At 46.4% G+C, this 21,622-nt stretch overlaps 1 protein-coding gene across 2 annotated transcripts in view; it reads left to right on the top strand.

Moving 5' to 3' along the window:
• LOC135056914 (alpha-2-macroglobulin-like protein 1) overlaps positions 1-21,622 on the top strand; it is a 416,894-nt gene that overhangs the window by 318,248 nt on the left and 77,024 nt on the right. For both annotated transcript variants that reach the window (XM_063962689.1, XM_063962688.1), the window contains exons 25-27: positions 2,581-2,664; positions 3,163-3,339; positions 4,011-4,092. In XM_063962689.1, coding sequence (XP_063818759.1) covers positions 2,581-2,664; positions 3,163-3,339; positions 4,011-4,092 — 343 coding nt within the window. The remainder of the gene's footprint in view (positions 1-2,580; positions 2,665-3,162; positions 3,340-4,010; positions 4,093-21,622) is intronic.

Below are 21,622 nucleotides of genomic sequence, written 5' to 3'. Positions count from 1 at the left end.
TAGGCTTCATTTTTATTGGGAGACAATTAAATCCGTTAGTACATTATTGGTTTTGTGGGAGGAAACCGGAGTACCCGAAGGAAATCCACACATACAATTGGAGAATATACAAATTCCACACATATAGGGCCTGATGTCATGTTTGTAAAAGAAAAGCAAAAAAACAAGCAGCTGGTCAGAAACATATTGCATTGCAGGTGGGGCAGATGTAACATGTGCAGAGAGAGTTAGATTTGGATGGGGTGTGTTTAAACTGAAATCTAAATTGTATTGTAAAAATAAAGCAGCCAGTATTTACCCTGCACATAAACAATATAACCCACCCAAATCTAACTCTCTCTGCACGTGTTACATCTGCCCCATCTGCAGGGCAGCATGGTTTTGCCCAGCTGCTTGCTTTTTTGCTTTACTTACAAACATGAATCAGGACCAAAGTACCATAGTGGGAATCACACCCAAGACCTTAGTGGTGGGAGGTAGTAATGCTAAGTAACCATTAAACCAACCATGTTGCCCAATATGTGGACAAACAGAACCGCAGCCCTATCCACTACCACATAACTAAACCAAATGGTCAAACTACTTTTGTCCTAAGGGCACCATGCTGATACTCTAGGGCACTGTGATTCAAGAAAGCTTGGAAACCACTGTACTAAGGTATAAGTTTGTTTGTGTCTGAGCAACACCTTGAAAAGCCTGATCTAAAATGGAAACTGGATACTTGAACAAAATACTGAAACAGATGAAAGAATATTGAGTAAGGCAATATTGTTTCATTATTAGAAATTGCCCCTTTGGAATATTGTCTGACCAAGATCTTAAATGGCTTCTTCTATAGAGAAGATTCCTGCTTTGAACAACTTCCATAAATTAAGTTTCAATTGCTAATTTACTCTGTTACACTGCAATAAGTTGGTACTTATAATGACTACAAGACTATAATAAACTTTGAACCAAAACAATATTAATTAAGTGAATTAACAAAATCAGTGACAAATTGAACATCCCATCCCGAAAAATTAAACAAATCCTCAATATAATGACAATGAATATAATCACCCAATATGTTATCCTCCTGAGGGAGCTCCATATAAAAGTTGGCCTAGCTCTGGGTGAATCTGGTTCCCATTGCGGTCCCCTTATTTGTAAATAATATTGTTAGTATAAGACAAGATATTATAAAGTCAGGCACAGTGCTGAATATTGGGGGTCATTCCGAGTTATTCGCTTATTATTATTTTTTTCGCTACAGAGTGATTAGTCTCAAACTGCGCATGCGCGATGTACGCAGTGCGCCTGCGCCAAGTAAATTAGCACAAAAGTTTGGTATTTTACTCACGGCGTAACAAAGTTTTTTCATAGTTCTGGTGATCGTAGTGTGATTGACAGGAAGTGGGTGTTTCTAGGCGGAAACTGGCCATTTTCTGAGAGTGTGTGGAAAAACACAGGCTTTTCAGGGAAAAAGGCGGGAGTGTCTGGAGAAACGGGGGAGTGGCTGGGCGAATGCAGGGCGTGTGTGTAACGTCAAACCAGGAACGAAACTGACAGAACTGATCGCAGTGTAGGAGTAGGTCTCGAGCTACTCAGAAACTGCTAAGAAATTTCTATTCACAATTCTGCTAATCTTTCATTCGCAATTCTGCTACACTCCCAGAGGGTGGCGGCTTAGCGTGTGCAATGCTGCTAAAAGCAGCTAGCGAGCGAACAACTCGGAATCACCCCCATTGATCCATGGGGATCACTCCGACTTGTTCGCTCGCTAGCAGATTTTAGCAGCATTGCACACGCTAGGCCGCCGCCCTCTGGGAGTGTATCTTAGCTTAGCAGAATAGCGAACGAAAGATTAGCAGAATTGCGAACAGAAAATTCTTAGCAGTTTCTGAGTAGCTACAGACCTACTCACAGATTGCGATCAGCTCAAGCCGTTTCGTTCCTGGTTTGACGTCACAAACACGCCCTGCATTCGGCCAGCCACTCCCCCGTTTCTCCAGACACTCCCGCGTTTTTTCCTGGCACGCCTGCGTTTTTCCACACACTCCCAGAAAACGGCCAGTTTCCGCCCGGAAACACCCACTTCCTGTCAATCACACTCCGATCACTTCAGCGATGAAAATTCTTCGTTCGGACGTGAGTAAATCTACTAAGTTTTGTGCTAAAATACTTAGCGCATGCGCACTGCATACCATGCGCGTGCGCATTTTTGCCTTAATCGCTCCGTTGCTAAAATCAGCAATGAGCAAACAACTCGGAATGACCCCCAATGTTTTAATAGAAATAATCAACTGCCTTAATCCTAATGCCATACAGAATATTTGAATAAAGTAACTTTAAAGTGTATCGAAGCAATTAAACAGCAATTAAATCATTGTTTTTCCAGTTCCCTCTATAATGCCACGTGTCCTCCATGTGCCTAATACATCCACTCTCCATTCCACATCTCAATCTGCCCAACGTCTCCCACTAACTGGTTTTACATTTTTGTAGATTCTAAATGATCCCCAAAAAATTGCTTCATAAAACCGTTTCTTTAATTGGACAAGAAATGCTGACACACACGTATGACAATGCCGACATTTCCAGGTAAATCTGTATCAGAGAAGGTGAAGTTAGAGCTTCCGGCGTCACATGTCCAGGGGTCGGAGAAAGCGTTTATCAGTGTTACCGGTGAGTACAGGACGATGGTGAATTATTAAATGTACACACGATTTTGCTGTATTGTTAAATAGAACAGTCTTTCCTTAAGATGAAAGGTTGCTGCCCCAGTAATGAGACAGAGAATGGAGGATCTCCAATATTCATGACCCTTAACCACTCAGTATAACGCGCTGCGGAGGTCGTCACTCTGTGAGCTGGACCAGTGTTCCTGCGCATACAGCCGGTTAGGCGCTAATGACATCACTGCGTGTAGGTGATGAGCGCAGTACGCATCCTGCTTGTGCATCTCATCGGCCCCTGGTTCTTGTTCTAGAAAAGTCCAAATATTATCTCTGTATCTTTGCCCCCATAACCCGCCAGTAGAAGTGACATAAATGGGAACATCATTATCTTACATATATACAATGTAACAATTCATTTATAGGCTATGACTCTCCGTTCATCTGATCAGTTCTGTCCTCTCTACTCACTGTACGTTCCTACTCCGATATCTCATTCCTACACCAGGGAACATCATGGGATCTGCCATGAACAACCTGGACAATCTTCTGGCCATGTCTTCTGGCTGTGGTGAGCAGAACATGGTCCGCTTTGCCCCAAATGTCTACGTCCTCCAGTACCTGAAGTCCTCGGGTGACCTGAAGCCGGATGTCTTGAAGAAAGGGAGAGAGTTCCTGGAGAGCGGTGAGTACCAGCTGTCAGGTAGGCTGAGGGGTTATTGCATGTTACTTGTATAGTAGACGTAATCAACTGAGTGTTCCATGACATCTTCACTCTGCCCGGGCCAGTCGCTGTTACTCAGACTATGCACAGCAGTACGTGCGGGAAGACACAGAAGTGTATAGTATAAAAAACTGGCGGGATATATAGCGCTAGTACACATAAGACCCAGGGAGGAACATATGGAACCAGCTGCGGCTGCTCAGTGATGGTGTCCCACAGGCAGACGGCCGGACGTGTATGTGTTATACAGCTCAGGACGGTCCGGGGTCTTGAGGCTGAAATTCTTGCAACGATGTGTTGTGTCCCCCCCCCCCCTCCTATTGGGCTGTGTAACCCTTTGATTCGGCTTTCAATTTATTTACCTGACCTGCATAATCCTCCGGCCTCCTAGCTACAGAAGGGTCAGCGTTACCTCTATTACTTATGGGTATTTGATATGTTATCTATGATATTAGCTGACGTCTAGTGTGAACATCACCTGAGTTATTCCCCCGGATCTCACTGTTGTGCAGCCCTGGGGTGTGTTACGGTTCCCGGAGTGACCCTGTTACTGTTGCAGAGGACAGTTACTCACAGCCGCTGCTATGATAAATGTATTTGTGGTGTCTGATCTCTGACCTCTGACCTTCCAGGACTACAGCGCCAGCTGACGTACAAGCACCCAGAAGGGTGTTACAGCGCCTTTGGCAAAAGTGATAAGGAGTGCAGCACGTGGTGAGTATTACTGTTAGCACTTGTACAAGCGACGGGGAACTGGGGGGAAAGGAGTTCCTGTAATGGATTATCTGCAGGAACAGGGTTGGTGCTAGTTAGGTTCTCTGAGAGAAAGGAAATCATGCAGTGTGGCGGGATCTCAGGTTCAAATCGGCGTGATTGTTAGCAAAATAAATAAATAATTGTGCATATGCAGGGCGACAGGTATACAGTACAATGCTCAGTTACACAGAGAGGGCGATCAGTGCAGCAAGTAAATAGTATAAGGCGCCCATAACTTTATTGTTATTACATAAACCTTTCTTAAGCTAGCTTATCACTAAAATAAATTGACACCACACTGAAATAACGACACGGACACGGTAGCTGGAGTTAAAGGTCAGACGATATTTATTGATCGCTGACCAACTCTTTAAACTATAATTGTAATTTAAATGGAATTAATTTAGATTGTAAAATTAAATTTAGTTTGGAGGATGGCAAACAGAAAGTCGCTGCCAGACACCAGCTCCAGTCACCTGGATGAAAACCACCAAACCAAGGAGGGGAGTACCCAAACCCCGCCTCCTTCCCGCATAACCCGCATTGTGCTGGCCTCACCCCTCTTTTCTCTGGCAAACGTTCGGTTCCCGCAGGGGAACGTCTAAATGTCCAACCGCAAGAGAAGGACACACCTGCCGTCCTTCTAAAGAGGGAGCCCCACAATGACCACTTATGCCTGTGTGACAGCTGGTTGGTAGCGACTTCCCGACACAAAGGTTTACAAAACCGCCACCGCCATCCGAACAAAACAATAAGAACAAATTAAAGAGCCCTAACGAAAAGGACCAAAAACATCTTCCAGGAAAACTTGCACTCCGTCCGGAGAAAGGTGAACCCCATCCTCCTTGTAGAACTGCCTGTTACGCAGCACAAGTAAAGGATGCCTGATCGCTACTCCATCTATGGCCCTAACAAAGAGAGACACTGCCGAATTCACCTTCTTGCGAGCTTTCTCCAGAGCTGAGAAACGCACCGCACCCCGCCATTGAAAACGCGGCACTATCTCCGACCACACAATACAGATTCCTGGCCAGTGACAACGAATCGCCACCAAATCTGCCTTAATGGACAAAATTAAATCTATGCCCTTAACTCGGCCCAAATCATTGCCACCTAAATGCAGGACGCTACAACTGGGGCGACCCCAGCGGCGCTCACGATGAAAAAGGATCTGCAACAAATCACCCCAAAGCAAGCCCCTGACACCTACCCAACGCAACTCTCTAGATCCGAAAACATCAGCCGCCCTAAGTGCCATAGGATGCCTCACCGCCCAAAAAACATAAGAATGGCCCACCAGCCACACATGCTCCCCAAAATCAACGACAGCTGAAAAAGAAAAAACATCCTAACATCAGAAATTTGAACACAAAAAATAAGAATTTACTCACCGGTAATTCTATTTCTCGTAGTCCGTAGTGGATGCTGGGAACTCCGTAAGGACCATGGGGATTAGCGGCTCCGCAGGAGACTGGGCACAAAAGTAAAAGCTTTAGGACTACCTGGTGTGCACTGGCTCCTCCCCCTATGACCCTCCTCCAAGCCTCAGTTAGGATACTGTGCCCGGACGAGCGTACACAATAAGGAAGGATTTTGAATCCCGGGTAAGACTCATACCAGCCACACCAATCACACCGTACAACTCGTGATAGGAACCCCGGTTAACAGCATGATAACAATGGAGCCTCTGAACAGATGGCTCGCAATAACAACCCGATTTGTTTAACAATAACTATTTACAAGTATTGCAGACAATCTGCACTTGGGACGTCCTAGTGGATGCTGGGGACTCCGTAAGGACCATGGGGATTGTACCAAAGCTCCCAAACGGGCGGGAGAGTGCGGATGACTCTGCAGCACCGAATGAGCAAACTCCAGGTCCTCCTCAGCCAGGGTATCAAATTTGTAGAATTTTGCAAACGTGTTTGCTAGAGATGAGCGGGTTCGGTTCCTCGGAATCCGAACCCGCCCGAACTTCAGCCTTTTTTGCACTGGTCCGAGCAGACTCGGATCCTCCCGCCTTGCTCGGTTAACCCGAGCGCGCCCGAACGTCATCATCCCGCTGTCGGATTCTCGCGAGACTCGGATTCTATATAAGGAGCCGCGCGTCGCCGCCATTTTCACACGTTCATTGAGATTGATAGGGAGAGGACGTGGCTGGCGTCCTCTCCGTTTAGAATAGATTAGAGAGACACTTGATTTACTAATTTTGGGGAGCATTAGGAGTACTCAGTACAGTGCAGAGTTTTGCTGATAGTGACCACTGACCACCAGTTTTATTTATAATCCGTTCTCTGCCTGAAAAAAATTGATACACAGTCACATACCATATCTGTGCTCAGCCTCAGTGTGCTGCATGATATATCATCTATGTATATCTGACTGTGCTGAGTGCTCACTGCTCACACAGCTTAATTGTGGGGGAGACTGGGGAGCAGTTATAGCAGGAGTACAGTGCACACTTTTGCTGCCAGTGTGACCACCAGTATATTGTCTGCCTGAAAAAGTTAAACACTCCTGTGGTGTTTTTTTTTTTTATTCTATAAACGCATTCTCCTGACAGTGTCCAGCAGGTCCGTCATTCATTATATTATATAAATATTTACCTAGAGTAGTGTTATATATATTTTTTTTTTCATCTCTATCATCTTTATCATCTCTATATTAGCAGACGCAGTACGGTAGTCCACGGCTGTGGCTATCTCTGTGTCGTCAGTGCTCGTCCATAATTGTATACCTACCTACCTGTGGTGGGGTTTTTTTTTCTATCTTCTTCATACTAGTAGTTTAGGAGTCTGCTGACAGTGTCCACCAGGTCCGTCATTATATTATATACCTATAGTAGTAATATATTTAGTATATTATCTATACTAGCAGACGCAGTACGGTAGGCCACGGCTGTACCTACCTCTGTGTCATCAGTGCTCATCCATAATTGTATACCTACCTGTGGTGGTTTTTTTTTTTCTATCTTCTTCATACTAGTAGTTTAGGAGTCTGCTGACAGTGTCCAGTGTCCACCAGGTCCGTCATTATATTATATACCTACAGTAGTAATATATTTAGTATATTATCTATACTAGCAGACGCAGTACGGTAGTCCACGGCTGTGGCTATCTCTGTGTCGTCAGTGCTCATCCATAATTGTATACCTACCTGTGGTTGGGTTTTTTTTTCTATCTTCTTCATACTAGTAGTTTAGGAGTCTGCTGACAGTGTCCACCAGGTCCGTCATTATATTATATACCTACAGTAGTAATATATTTAGTATATTATCTATACTAGCAGACGCAGTACGGTAGGCCATGGCTGTACCTACCTCTGTGTCGTCAGTGCTCGTCCATAATTGTATACCTACCTGTGGTGGGTTTTTTTTTCTATCTTCTTCTTCATACTAGTAGTTTAGGAGTCTGCTGACAGTGTCCACCAGGTCCGTCATTATATTATATATACCTACAGTAGTTATATATATTTTTTTTTTATATCATTAATTATCATCTCTATACTAGCAGACACAGTACGGTAGTCCACGGCTGTAGCTACCTCTGTGACGTCAGTCACTCATCATCCATAAGTATACTAGTATCCATCCATCTCCATTGTTTACCTGAGGTGCCTTTTAGTTGTGCCTATTAAAATATGGAGAACAAAAATGTTGAGGTTCCAAAAATAGGGAAAGATGAAGATCCACTTCCACCTCGTGCTGAAGCTGCTGCCACTAGTCATGGCCGAGACGATGAAATTCCATCAACGTCGTCTGCCAAGGCCGATGCCCAATGTCATAGTACAGAGCATGTAAAATCCAAAACACAAAATATCAGTAAAAAAAGGACTAAAAAATCTAAAATAAAATCGTCGGATGAGAAGCGTAAACTTGCCATTTACCACACGGAGTGGCAAGGAACGACTGAGGCCCTGGCCTATGTTCATGGCTAGTGGTTCAGCTTCACATGAGGATGGAAGCACTCAGCCTCTCGCTAAAAAAATGAAAAGACTTAAGCTGGCAAAAGCACAGCAAAGAACTGTGCGTTCTTCGAAATCACAAATCCACAAGGAGAGTCCAATTGTGTCGGTTGCGATGCCTGACCTTCCCAACACTGGACGTGAAGAGCATGCACCTTCCACCATTTGCACGCCTCCTGCAAGTGCTGGAAGGAGCACCCGCAGTCCAGTTCCTGATAGTCAGATTGAAGATGTCAGTGTTGAAGTACACCAGGATGAGGAGCATATGGGTGTTGCTGGCGCTGGGGAGGAAATTGACAAGGAGGATTCTGATGGTGAGGTGGTTTGTTTAAGTCAGGCACCCGGGGAGACACCTGTTGTCCGTGGGAGGAATATGGCCATTGACATGCCTGGTGAAAATACCAAATAAAATCAGCTCTTCGGTGTGGAAGTATTTCAACAGATATGAGGACAACAGGTGTCAAGCCGTGTGTTGCCTTTGTCAAGCTGTAATAAGTAGGGGTAAGGACGTTAACCACCTCGGAGCATCCTCCCTTATACGGCACCTGCAGCGCATTCATCATAAGTCAGTGACAAGTTCAAAAACTTTGGGCGACAGCGGAAGCAGTCCACTGACCAGTAAATCCCTTCCTCTTGTAACCAAGCTCACGCAAACCACCCCACCAACTCCCTCAGTGTCAATTTCCTCCTTCCCCAGGAATGCCAATAGTCCTGCAGGCCATGTCACTGGCAATTCTGACGAGTCCTCTCCTGCCTGGGATTCCTCCGATGCATCCTTGAGTGTAACGCCTACTGCTACTGGCGCTGCTGTTGTTGCTGCTGGGAGTCGATGGTCATCCCAGAGGGGAAGTCGTAAGACCACTTTTACTACTTCCACCAAGCAATTGACTGTCCAACAGTCCTTTGCGAGGAAGATGAAATATCACAGCAGTCATCCTGCTGCAAAGCGGATAACTGAGGCCTTGGCATCCTGGGCGGTGAGAAACGTGGTTCCGGTATCCATCATTACTTCAGAGCCAACTATAGACTTGATTGAGGTACTGTGTCCCCGGTACCAAATACCATCTAGGTTCCATTTCTCTAGGCAGGCGATACCGAAAATGTACACAGACCTCAGAAAAAGACTCACCAGTGTCCTAAAAAATGCAGTTGTACCCAATGTTCACTTAACCACGGACATGTGGACAAGAGGAGCAGGGCAGACTCAGGACTATATGACTGTGACAGCCCACTGGGTAGATGTATTGACTCCCGCCGCAAGAACAGCAGCGGCGGCACCAGTAGCAGCATCTCGCAAACGCCAACTCTTTCCTAGGCAGGCTACGCTTTGTATCACCGCTTTCCAGAATACGCACACAGCTGAAAACCTCTTACGGCAACTGAGGAAGATCATCGCAGAATGGCTTACCCCAATTGGACTCTCCTGTGGATTTGTGGCATCGGACAACGCCAGCAATATTGTGCGTGCATTATATCTGGGCAAATTCCAGCACGTCCCATGTTTGCTGGTGCAGAATTATTTAAAAAACGACAGGGGCGTGCAAGAGATGCTGTCGGTGGCCAGAAGAATTGCGGGACATTTTCGGCGTACAGGCACCACGTACAGAAGACTGGAGCACCACCAAAAACGCCTGAACCTGCCCTGCCATCATCTGAAGCAAGAAGTCGTAACGAGGTGGAATTCAACCCTCTATATGCTTCAGAGGATGGAGGAGCAGCAAAAGGCCATTCAAGCCTATACATCTGACCACGATATAGGAGGTGGAATGCACCTGTCTCAAGCGCAGTGGAGAATGATTTCAACGTTGTGCAAGGTTCTGCAACCTTTTGAAATTGCCACACGTGAAGTCAGTTCAGACACTGCCAGCCTGAGTCAGGTCATTCCCCTCATCAGGCTTTTGCAGAAGAAGCTGGAGACATTGAAGGAGGAGCTAAGACAGAGCGATTCCGCTAGGCATGTGGGACTTGTGGATGGAGCCCTTCATTCGCTTAACCAGGATTCACGTGTGGTCAATCTGTTGAAATCAGAGCACTACATTTTGGCCACCGTGCTCGATCCTAGATTTAAAACCTACGTTGTATCTCTATTTCCGGCAGACACAAGTCTGCAGGGGTTCAAAGACCTGCTGGTGAGAAAATTATCAAGTCAAGTGGAACTTGATCGGTCAACAGCTCCTCCTTCACATTCTCCCGCAATTGGGGGTGCAAGGAAAAGGCTCAGAATTCCGAGCCCACCCGCTGGCGGTGATGCAGGGCAGTCTGGAGCGACTGCTGATGCTGACATCTGGTCCGGACTAAAGGACCTGCCAACGATTACGGACATGTCGTCTACTGTCACTGCATATGATTCTCTCACCATTGAAAGAATGGTGGAGGATTATATGAGTGACCGCATCCAGGTAGGCACGTCAGACAGTCCGTACGTATACTGGCAGGAAAAAGAGGCAATTTGGAGGCCCTTGCACAAACTGGCTTTATTCTACCTAAGTTGCCCTCCCACAAGTGTGTACTCCGAAAGAGTGTTTAGTGCCGCCGCTCACCTTGTCAGCAATCGGCGTACGAGGTTACTTCCAGAAAATGTGGAGAAGATGATGTTCATTAAAATGAATTATAATCAATTCCTCCGTGGAGACATTGACCAGCAGCAATTGCCTCCACAAAGTACACAGGGAGCTGAGATGGTGGATTCCAGTGGGGACGAATTGATAATCTGTGAGGAGGGGGATGTACACGGTGATGAATCGGAGGATGATGATGAGGTGGACATCTTGCCTCTGTAGAGCCAGTTTGTGCAAGGAGAGATTAATTGCTTCTTTTTTGGTGGGGGTCCAAACCAACCCGTCATTTCAGTCACAGTCGTGTGGCAGACCCTGTCACTGAAATGATGGGTTGGTTAAAGTGTGCATGTCCTGTTTATACAACATAAGGGTGGGTGGGAGGGCCCAAGGACAATTCCATCTTGAACCTCTTTTTTCTTTAATTTTTCTTTGCGTCATGTGCTGTTTGGGGAGTGTTTTTTTTGGAAGGGCCATCCTGCGTGACACTGCAGTGCCACTCCTAGATGGGCCAGTTGTTTGTTTCGGCCACTTGGGTCGCTGAGCTTAGTCACACAGCTACCTCATTGCGCCTCTTTTTTTCTTTGCGTCATGTGCTGTTTGGGGAGTGTTTTTTGGAAGGGCCATCCTGCGTGACACTGCAGTGCCACTCCTAGATGGGCCAGGTGTTTGTGTCGGCCACTTTGGTCGCTGAGCTTAGTCACACAGCTACCTCATTGCGCCTCTTTTTTTCTTTGCGTCATGTGCTGTTTGGGGAGTGTTTTTTGGAAGGGCCATCCTGCGTGACACTGCAGTGCAACTCCTAGATGGGCCAGGTGTTTGTGTCGGCCACTAGGGTCGCTTAGCTTACTCACACAGCTACCTCATTGCGCCTCTTTTTTTTCTTCTTTGCGTCATGTGCTGTTTGGGGAGTATTTTTTGGAAAGGCCATCCTGCCTGACACTGCAGTGCCACTCCTAGATGGGCCAGGTATTTGTGTCGGCCACTAGGGTCGCTTAGCTTACTCACACAGCTACCTCATTGCGCCTCTTTTTTTCCTTCTTTGCGTCATGTGCTGTTTGGGGAGTATTTTTTGGAAGGGCCATCCTGCGTGACACTGCAGTGCCACTCCTAGATGGGCCAGGTGTTTGTGTCGGCCACTTGGGTCGCTTAGCTTAGCCATCCAGCGACCTCGGTGCAAATTTTAGGACTAAAAATAATATTGTGAGGTGTGAGGTGTTCAGAATAGACTGAAAATGAGTGGAAATTATGGTTATTGAGGTTAATAATACTTTGGGATCAAAATGACCCCAAAATTCTATGATTTAAGCGGTTTTTTAGGGTTTTTTGAAAAAAACACCCGAATCCGACAAAAAAAAATTCGGTGAGGTTTTGCCAAAACGCGTTCGAACCCAAAACACGGCCGCGGAACCGAACCCAAAACCAAAACACAAAACCCGAAAAATTTCCGGTGCACATCTCTAGTGTTTGCCCCTGACCAAGTAGCAGCTCGGCAAAGTTGTAAAGCCAAGACCCCTCGGGCAGCCGCCCAAGATGAGCCCACCTTCCTTGTGGAATGGGCTTTTACTGATTTAGGCTGCGGTAATACCACCGCAGAATGCGCCAGCTGAATAGTGCTACAAATCCAGCGCGCGATAGTCTGCTTAGAAGCAGGAGCACCCAGCTCGTTGTTGTGTGCTTACAGGATAAACAGCGAGTCAGTTTTCCTGACTCCAGCCGTCCTGGAAACATAAATTTTCAGGGCCCTGACTACGTCCAGTAACTTGGAATCCTCCAAGTCCCTAGTAGCCGCAGGTACCACAATAGTTTGGTTCAAGTGAAAAGCTGAGACAACCTTCGGGAGAAACTGAGGACGAGTCCTCAACTCTGCCCTATCCATATGGAAAATCAGATAAGGGCTTTTACAAGACAAAGCCGCCAATTCTGATACACGCCGCGCCGAAGCCAGGGCCAACAGCATGACCACTTTCCATGTGAGATATTTCAAATCCACAGTCTTAAGTGGCTCAAACCAATGTGATTTCAGGTATTCCAAAACCACATTGAGATCCCAAGGTGCCACTGGGGGCACAAAAGAAGGCTGAATATGCAGAACTCCTTTGACAAAAGTCTGAACTTCAGGCAGTGGAGCCAGTTCTTTCTGGAAGAAAATCGACAGAGCCGAAATCTGGACCTTAATGGACCCCAATTTGAGGCCCAACGTCACCCCTGCTTGCAGGAAATGCAGGAATCGACCCAATTGAAATTCCTCCGTGGGGGCCTTCCAGGCCTCACACCACGCAACATATTTTCGCCAAATGCGGTGATAATGTTTTGCAGTGACATCCTTCCTGGCTTTGATCAGGGTAGGGATGACTTCCTCCGGAATGCCTTTTTCCTTCAGGATCCGGTGTTCAACCGCCATGCCGTCAAACGCAGCCGCGGTAAGTCTTGGAACAGGCAGGGCCCCTGCTGCAGCAGGCCCGCCTTAGCGGCAGAGGCCATGGGTCCTCTGACAGCATCTCTTGAAGTTCCGGGTACCAAGCTCTTCTTGGCCAATCCGGAACCACGAGTATAGTTTTCACTCCTCGCTTTCGTATTATTCTCAGTACCTTGGGAATGAGAGGCAGAGGAGGAAACACATAAACCGACTGGTACACCCACGGTGTTACCAGAGCGTCCACAGCGATCGCCTGAGGGTCCCTTGACCTGGCGCAATATCTTTTTAGCTTTTTGTTGAGGCGGGATGCCATCATGTCCACCTGTGGTCTTTCCCAATGGTTTACCAGCATTTGGAAGACTTCTGGATGAAGTCCCCACTCTCCCGGGTAGAGGTCGTGCCTGCTGAGAAAGTCTGCTTCCCAGTTGTCCACTCCCGGAATGAACACTGCTGACAGTGCTAACACGTGATTTTCCGCCCATCGGAGAATCCTTGTGGCTTCCGCCATTGCCCTCCTGCTTCTTGTGCCGCCCTGTCTGTTTACATGGGCGACCACCGTGATGTTGTCTGATTGGATCACTACCGGCTGGTTCTGAAGCAGGGGTCTTGCTTGGCTTAGGGCATTGTAAATGGCCCTTAGCTCCAGAATATTTATGTGAAGTGAAATTTCCTGAGTTGACCACAGTCCTTGGAAATTTCTTCCCTATGTGACTGCCCCCCAGCCTCGAAGGCTGGCATCCGTGGTCACCAGGACCCAGTCCTGTATTCCGAATCTGTGGCCCTCTAGTAGATGAGCCCTCTGCAGCCACCACAGCAGCGACACCCTGGTCCTTGCCGACAGGGTTATCCGCTGCTGCATCTGGAGATGGGACCCGGACCATTTGTCCAACAGGTACCACTGGAAAATCCTTGCGTGGAACCTTCCGAATGGAATTGCTTCATACGAAGCTACCATTTTCCCCAGGACTCGTGTGCATTGATGTACCAACACCTGTCCGGGTTTTAGGAGGTTTCTGACTAGAGATGACAACTCCTCGGCTTTTTCCACTGGAAGAAACACTTTTTTCTGGTCTGTGTCCAGAATCATTCCCAGGAACAGAAGACGTGTCGTCGGGACCAGCTGTGACTTTGGAATATTGAGAATCCAGCCGTGCTGTTGCATCACTTCCCGAGAAAGTGCTACCCCCACCACCAACTGTTCCTTGGACCTCGCCTTTATCAGGAGATCGTCCAAGTACGGGATAATTAAAACTCCATTCTTGCGAAGGAGTATCATCATTTCGGCCATTACCTTGGTAAAGACCCTCGGTGCCGTGGATAGCCCAAACGGCAGTGTCTGGAACTGATAGTGACAGTCCTGTACCACAAATCTGAGGTACTCCTGGTGCGGAGGGTAAATGGGGACATGCAGGTACGCATCCTTGATGTCCAGGGAGACCATGTAATCCCCCTCGTCCAGGCTCGCAATAACCGCCCTGAGCGATTCCATCTTGAACTTGAATCTTTTGATATAAGTGTTCAAGGCTTTTAAATTTAAGATGGGTCTCACCGAACCGTCCGGTTTCGGTACCACAAACATTGTGGAATAGTAACCCTTTCCTTGTTGAAGGAGGGGTACCTTGACAATCACTTGCTGTGAATATAGTTTTTGAATAGCCACCAACACTGCCTCCCTGGCAGAGGGAGTTGCCGGTAAGGCAGATTTTAGGAAACGGCGGGGGGGAGACGTCTCAAATTCCAGCCTGTACCCCTGAGATACTACTTGAAGGACCCAGGGATCCACCTGTGAGAGAGCCCACTGTGCGCTGAAAATTCTGAGACGGGCCCCCACCGTACCCGGATCCGCCTGAGCAGCCCCAGCGTCATGCTGTGGACTTACCGGACGCAGGGGAGGACTTCTGCTCCTGGGAACTAGTTGTGTGCTGCAGCTTTTTCCCCCTACCTTTGCCTCTTTGCAGAAAGGATGAGCCTCTAGCCCTCTTATTTTTCTGGGGCCGAAAGGACTGTACCTGATAATACGGTGCTTTCTTTTGCTGTGGGGTAGCCTGTGTCAAAAAGTAGCTGTGGAAACGAGGTCTGAAAGACCATTCCCAAATAGTTCCACCCCTTTATAGGGCAAAACTTCCATGTGCCGCTTCGAGTCGGCATCGCTTGACCATTGCCGAGTCCATAACCTCCTTCTGGCGGCAATGGACATAGCGCTTATTTTTGATGCAGCCGGCTAATATCCCTCTGTGCATCACGCATGTATAAGACGGTGTCTTTTATATGCTCTATCGTCAGCAAAATATTGTCCCTATCCATAGTATCAATGTTATCTGACAGGGAATCTAACCACGCAGCTGCAGCACTGCACATCCATGCCGATGCAATAGCGGGTCTCAATATAATGCCGGTGTGTGTGTATATAACTTTAAGGGTATTTTCCTGCTTTCTATCAGCAGGTTCCTTTAGGGCGGCCGTATCCGGAGACGGTAGTGCCACCTTTTTTGATAAGCGTGTCAGCGCTTTATCTACCCTAGGGGGTGTTTCCCAACGTGACCTATCCTCTGGCGGGAAAGGGTACGCTGCCAATAAGCGTTTAGAAATTATTAATTTCTTATCAGGGTAAGTCCACGCTTCCTCACACACCTCATTTAATTCCTCAGATGCAGGAAAAACTACTGGTAGTTTTTTCTCACCAAACATAATACCCTTTTTTGTGGTACCTGGGGTATCATCAGAAATGTGTAATACATTTTTCATTGCCTCAATCATGTAACGGGTGGACCTATTGGAGGGTACACTAGTCTCATCGTCGTCGACACTGGAGTCGGTATCCGTGTCGACATCAGTATCTGTCATCTGAGGTAGCGGGCGTTTTACAGCCCCTGATGACATTTGAGACGCTTGGACAGGCACAAGCTGAGTAGCCGGCTGTCCTATGTCGTCAAACCTTTTATGTAAGGAGCTGACACTGTCACGTAATTCCTTCCATAAGTCCATCCACACTGGTGTCGACCTCGCAGTGGGTGACATCACATTCACAGGCATTTGCTCCGCCTCCACATCATTATCCTCATCATACATGTCGACACAGCAGTACCGACACACAGCACACACACAGGGAATGCTCTGACAGAGGACAGGACCCCACAAAGCCATTTGGGGAGACAGAGGGAGAGTATGCCAGCACACACCAGAGCGCTATATACCACAGGGATCTCACCTATAGTGTTTTCCCTTATAGCTGCATATATATCTTATACTGCGCCTAAATTTGTGCCCCCCCTCTCTTTTTTACCCTTTCTGTAGTGCAGGACTGCAGGGGAGAGCCAGGGAGCGATCCTTCCAGCGGAGCTGTGAGGGAAAATGGCGCCAGTGTGCTGAGGGAGTTGGCTCCGCCCCTTTTTCGGCGGGCTTTCTACCACTATTTTAAAATGTCTGGCAGGGGTTAATTTACACCTGTATAGCCCCTGGGGCTACATATGGTGTCAGTTTGCCAGCCAAGGTGTTTATTATTCCTGCTCAGGGCGCCCCCCCCCCCCCCCCAGCGCCCTGCACCCATCAGTGACCGCAGTGTGTGGTGTGCACGAGGAGCAATGGCGCACAGCTGCAGTGCTGTGCGCTACCTTGGAGAAGACAGAAGTCTTCAGCCGCCGATTTTCCGGACCTTCTTGCTTCTGGCTCTGTAAGGGGGACGGCGGCGCGGCTCCGGGAACGGACGACGAGGTCGGGTCCTGTGTTCGATACCTCTGGAGCTAATGGTGTCCAGTAGCCTAAGAAGCCCAAGCTACCACCACTTAGGTAGGTTCGCTTCTTCTCCGCAGTGAGCCTGTTGCCAGCAGGTCTCACTGTAAAATAAAAAACCTAAAATATACTTTCTTTCTAGGAGCTCAGGAGAGCCCCTAGTGTGCATCCAGCTCGGCCGGGCACAAAAATCTAACTGAGGTCTTGAGGAGGGTCATAGTGGGAGGAGCCAGTGCACACCAGGTAGCCCTGAAGCTTTCTTTAGTTGTGCCCAGTCTCCTGCGGAGCCGCTATTGCCCATGGTCCTTACGGAGTTCCCAGCATCCACTAGGACGTCAGAGAAATAGAGACCTCAGGGACACTCTGCATTTATTATATAGCAGGTTCCTGTAATATAGAGACCTCAGGGACACGCTGCATTTATTTATAGAGCAGGATCCTGTAATATAGAGACCTCAGGGACACGATGCATTTATTATAGAGCAGGTTCCTGTAATATAGAGACCTCAGGGACACGCTGCATTTATTTATAGAGCAGGATCCTGTAATATAGAGACCTCAGGGACACGATGCATTTATTATAGAGCAGGTTCCTGTAATATAGAGACCTCAGGGACACTCTGCATTTATTATAGAGCAGGATCCTGTAATATAGAGACCTCAGGGACACTGCATTTATTATAGAGCAGGTTCCTGTAATATAGAGACCTCAGGGACACGCTGCATTTATTATAGAGCAGGATCCTGTAATATAGAGACCTCAGGGACACGATGCATTTATTATAGAGCAGGTTCCTGTAATATAGAGACCTCAGGGACACGCTGCATTTATTTATAGAGCAGGATCCTGTAATATAGAGACCTCAGGGACACTCTGCATTTATTATAGAGCAGGTTCCTGTAATATAGAGACCTCAGGGACACGCTGCATTTATTTATAGAGCAGGATCCTGTAATATAGAGACCTCAGGGACACGATGCATTTATTATAGAGCAGGTTCCTGTAATATAGAGACCTCAGGGACACGCTGCATTTATTTATAGAGCAGGATCCTGTAATATAGAGACCTCAGGGGGACACGATGCATTTATTATAGAGCAGGTTCCTGTAATATAGAGACCTCAGGGACACTCTGCATTTATTATAGAGCAGGATCCTGTAATATAGAGACCTCAGGGACACTCTGCATTTATTATAGAGCAGGTTCCTGTAATATAGAGACCTCAGGGACACGCTGCATTTATTATAGAGCAGGATCCTGTAATATAGAGACCTCAGGGACACTCTGCATTTATTATAGAGCAGGATCCTGTAATATAGAGACCTCAGGGACACTCTGCATTTATTATAGAGCAGGATCCTGTAATATAGAGACCTCAGGGACACGCTGCATTTATTTATAGAGCAGGATCCTGTAATATAGAGACCTCAGGGACACGCTGCATTTATTATAGAGCAGGTTCCTGTAATATAGAGACCTCAGGGACACTCTGCATTTATTATAGCGCAGGTTCCTGTAATATAGAGACCTCAGGGACACTCTGCATTTATTATAGAGCAGGATCCTGTAATATAGAGACCTCAGGGACACTCTGCATTTATTATAGAGCAGGATCCTGTAATATAGAGACCTCAGGGACACTCTGCATTTATTATAGAGCAGGATCCTGTAATATAGAGACCTCAGGGACACGCTGCATTTATTTATAGAGCAGGATCCTGTAATATAGAGACCTCAGGGACACGCTGCATTTATTATAGAGCAGGTTCCTGTAATATAGAGACCTCAGGGACACTATGCATTTATTATAGCGCAGGTTCCTGTAATATAGAGACCTCAGGGACACTCTGCATTTATTATAGTGCAGGTTCCTGTAATATAGAGACCTCAGGGACACTCTGCATTTATTATAGAGCAGGATCCTGTAATATAGAGACCTCAGGGACACGCTGCATTTATTATAGAGCAGGTTCCTGTAATATAGAGACCTCAGGGACACGCTGCATTTATTATAGAGCAGGTTCCTGTAATATAGATACCTCAGGGACACGCTGCATTTATTATAGAGCAGGATCCTGTAATATAGAGACCTCAGGGACACTCTGCATTTATTATAGAGCAGGTTCCTGTATTATAGAGACCTCAGGGACACTCTGCCTTTATTATAGAGCAGGTTCCTGTAATATAGAGACCTCAGGGACACGCTGCATTTATTATAGAGCAGGTTCCTGTAATATAGATACCTCAGGGACACGCTGCCTTTATTATAGAGCAGGATCCTGTAATATAGAGACCTCAGGGACACTCTGCATTTATTATAGAGCAGGATCCTGTAATATAGAGACCTCAGGGACACTCTGCATTTATTATAGAGCAGGATCCTGTAATATAGAGACCTCAGGGACACTCTGCGTTTATTATAGCGCAGGTTCCTGTAATACAGAGACCTCAGGGACTCGCTGCATTTATTATAGAGCAGGATCCTGTAATATAGAGACCTCAGGGACACTCTGCATTTATTATAGAGCAGGTTCCTGTAATATAGAGACCTCAGGGACACGCTGCATTCATTATACAGCAGGTTCCTGTAATACAGAGACCTCAGGGACTCGCTGCATTTATTATAGAGCAGGATCCTGTAATATAGAGACCTCAGGGACACTCTGCATTTATTATAGCGCAGGTTCCTGTAATATAGAGACCTCAGGGACACGCTGCATTTATTATAGCGCAGGTTCCTGTAATATAGAGACCTCAGGGTCACTCTGCATTTATTATAGAGCAGGATCCTGTAATATAGAGACCTCATGGACACACTGCATTTATTATAGCGCAGGTTCCTGTAATATAGAGACCTCAGGGTCACTCTGCATTTATTATAGAGCAGGATCCTGTAATATAGAGACCTCATGGACACGCTGCATTTATTATAGCGCAGGTTCCTGTAATATAGAGACCTCAGGGACACTCTGCATTTATTATAGAGCAGGTTCCTGTAATATAGAGACCTCAGGGTCACTCTGCATTTATTATAGAGCAGGATCCTGTAATATAGAGACCTCAGGGACACGCTGCATTTATTATAGAGGAGGTTCCTGTAATATAGAGACCTCAGGGACACGCTGCATTTATTATAGCGCAGGTTCCTGTAATATAGAGACCTCAGGGACACTCTGCATTTATTATAGAGCAGGTTCCTGTAATATAGAGACCTCAGGGACACGCTGCATTTATTATAGAGCAGGTTCCTGTAATATAGAGACCTCAGGGACACGCTGCATTTATTATAGAGCAGGTTCCTGTAATATAGAGACCTCATGGACACGCTGCATTTATTATAGCGCAGGTTCCTGTAATATAGAGACCTCAGGGACACTCTGCATTTATTATAGAGCAGGTTCCTGTAATATAGAGACCTCAGGGACACGCTGTATTTATTATAGAGCAGGTTCCTGTAATATAGAGACCTCAGGGACACGCTGCATTTATTATAGCGCAGGTTCCTGTAATATAGAGACCTCAGGGACACGCTGCATTTATTATAGCGCAGGTTCCTGTAATATAGAGACACCAGGGACACGTTGCATTTATTATAGAGCAGGTTCCTGTAATATAGAGACCTCAGGGACACTCTTCATTTATTATAGAGCAGGTTCCTGTAATATAGAGACCTCAGGGACACTCTGCATTTATTATAGAGGAGGTTCCTGTAATATAGAGACCTCGGGGACACGCTGCATTTATTATAGAGCAGGTTCCTGTAATATAGAGACCTCAGGGACACGCTGCATTTATTATAGAGAAGGTTCCTGTAATATAGATACCTCAGGGTCACTCTGCATTTATTATAGAGCAGGTTCCTGTAATATAGAGACCTCAGGGACACGCTGCATTTATTATAGAGCAGGTTCCTGTAATATAGAGACCTCAGGGACACGCTGCATTTATTATAGCGCAGGTTCCTGTAATATAGAGACCTCAGGGACACGCTGTATTTATTATAGAGAAGGTTCCTGTAATATAGATACCTCAGGGACACGCTTCATTTATTATAGCGCAGGTTTCTGTAATATAGAGACCTCAGGGACACTCTGCATTTATTATAGAGCAGGTTCCTGTAATATAGAGACCTCATGGACACTCTGCATTTATTATAGAGCAGGTTCCTGTAATATAGAGACCTCAGGGACACGCTGCATTTATTATAGAGCAGGTTCCTGTAATATAGAGACCTCAGGGACACTCTGCATTTATTATAGAGCAGGTTCCTGTAATATAGAGACCTCAGGGACACTCTGCATTTATTATAGAGCAGGTTCCTGTAATATAGAGACCTCAGGGACACGTTGCATTTATTATAGAGCAGGTTCCTGTAATATAGAGACCTCAGGGACACGCTGCATTTATTATAGAGCAGGTTCCTGTAATATAGAGACCTTTAGGGACACGCTGTATTTATTATAGCGCAGGTTCCTGTAATATGGAGACCTTTAGGGACACGCTGTATTTATTATAGCACAGGTTCCTGTAATATAGAGACCTCAGGGACACTCTGCATTTATTATAGACCAGGATCCTGTAATATAGAGACCTCAGGGACACTCTGCATTCATTATAGAGCAGGTTCCTGTAATATAGAGACATCAGGGACACGCTGCATTTATTATAGAGCAGGTTCCTGTAATATAGAGACCTCAGGGACACGCTGCATTTATTATAGAGCAGGTTCCTGTAATATAGAGACCTCAGGGACTCGCTGCATTTATTATAGCGCAGGTTCCTGTAATATAGAGACCTCAGGGACACTCTGCATTTATTAT

This window comes from Pseudophryne corroboree, chromosome 3 (genome assembly GCF_028390025.1).
Source record: "Pseudophryne corroboree isolate aPseCor3 chromosome 3, aPseCor3.hap2, whole genome shotgun sequence".
Taxonomy (NCBI): domain Eukaryota; kingdom Metazoa; phylum Chordata; class Amphibia; order Anura; family Myobatrachidae; genus Pseudophryne; species Pseudophryne corroboree.
This window is presented reverse-complemented; position numbering and strand designations above follow the sequence as displayed.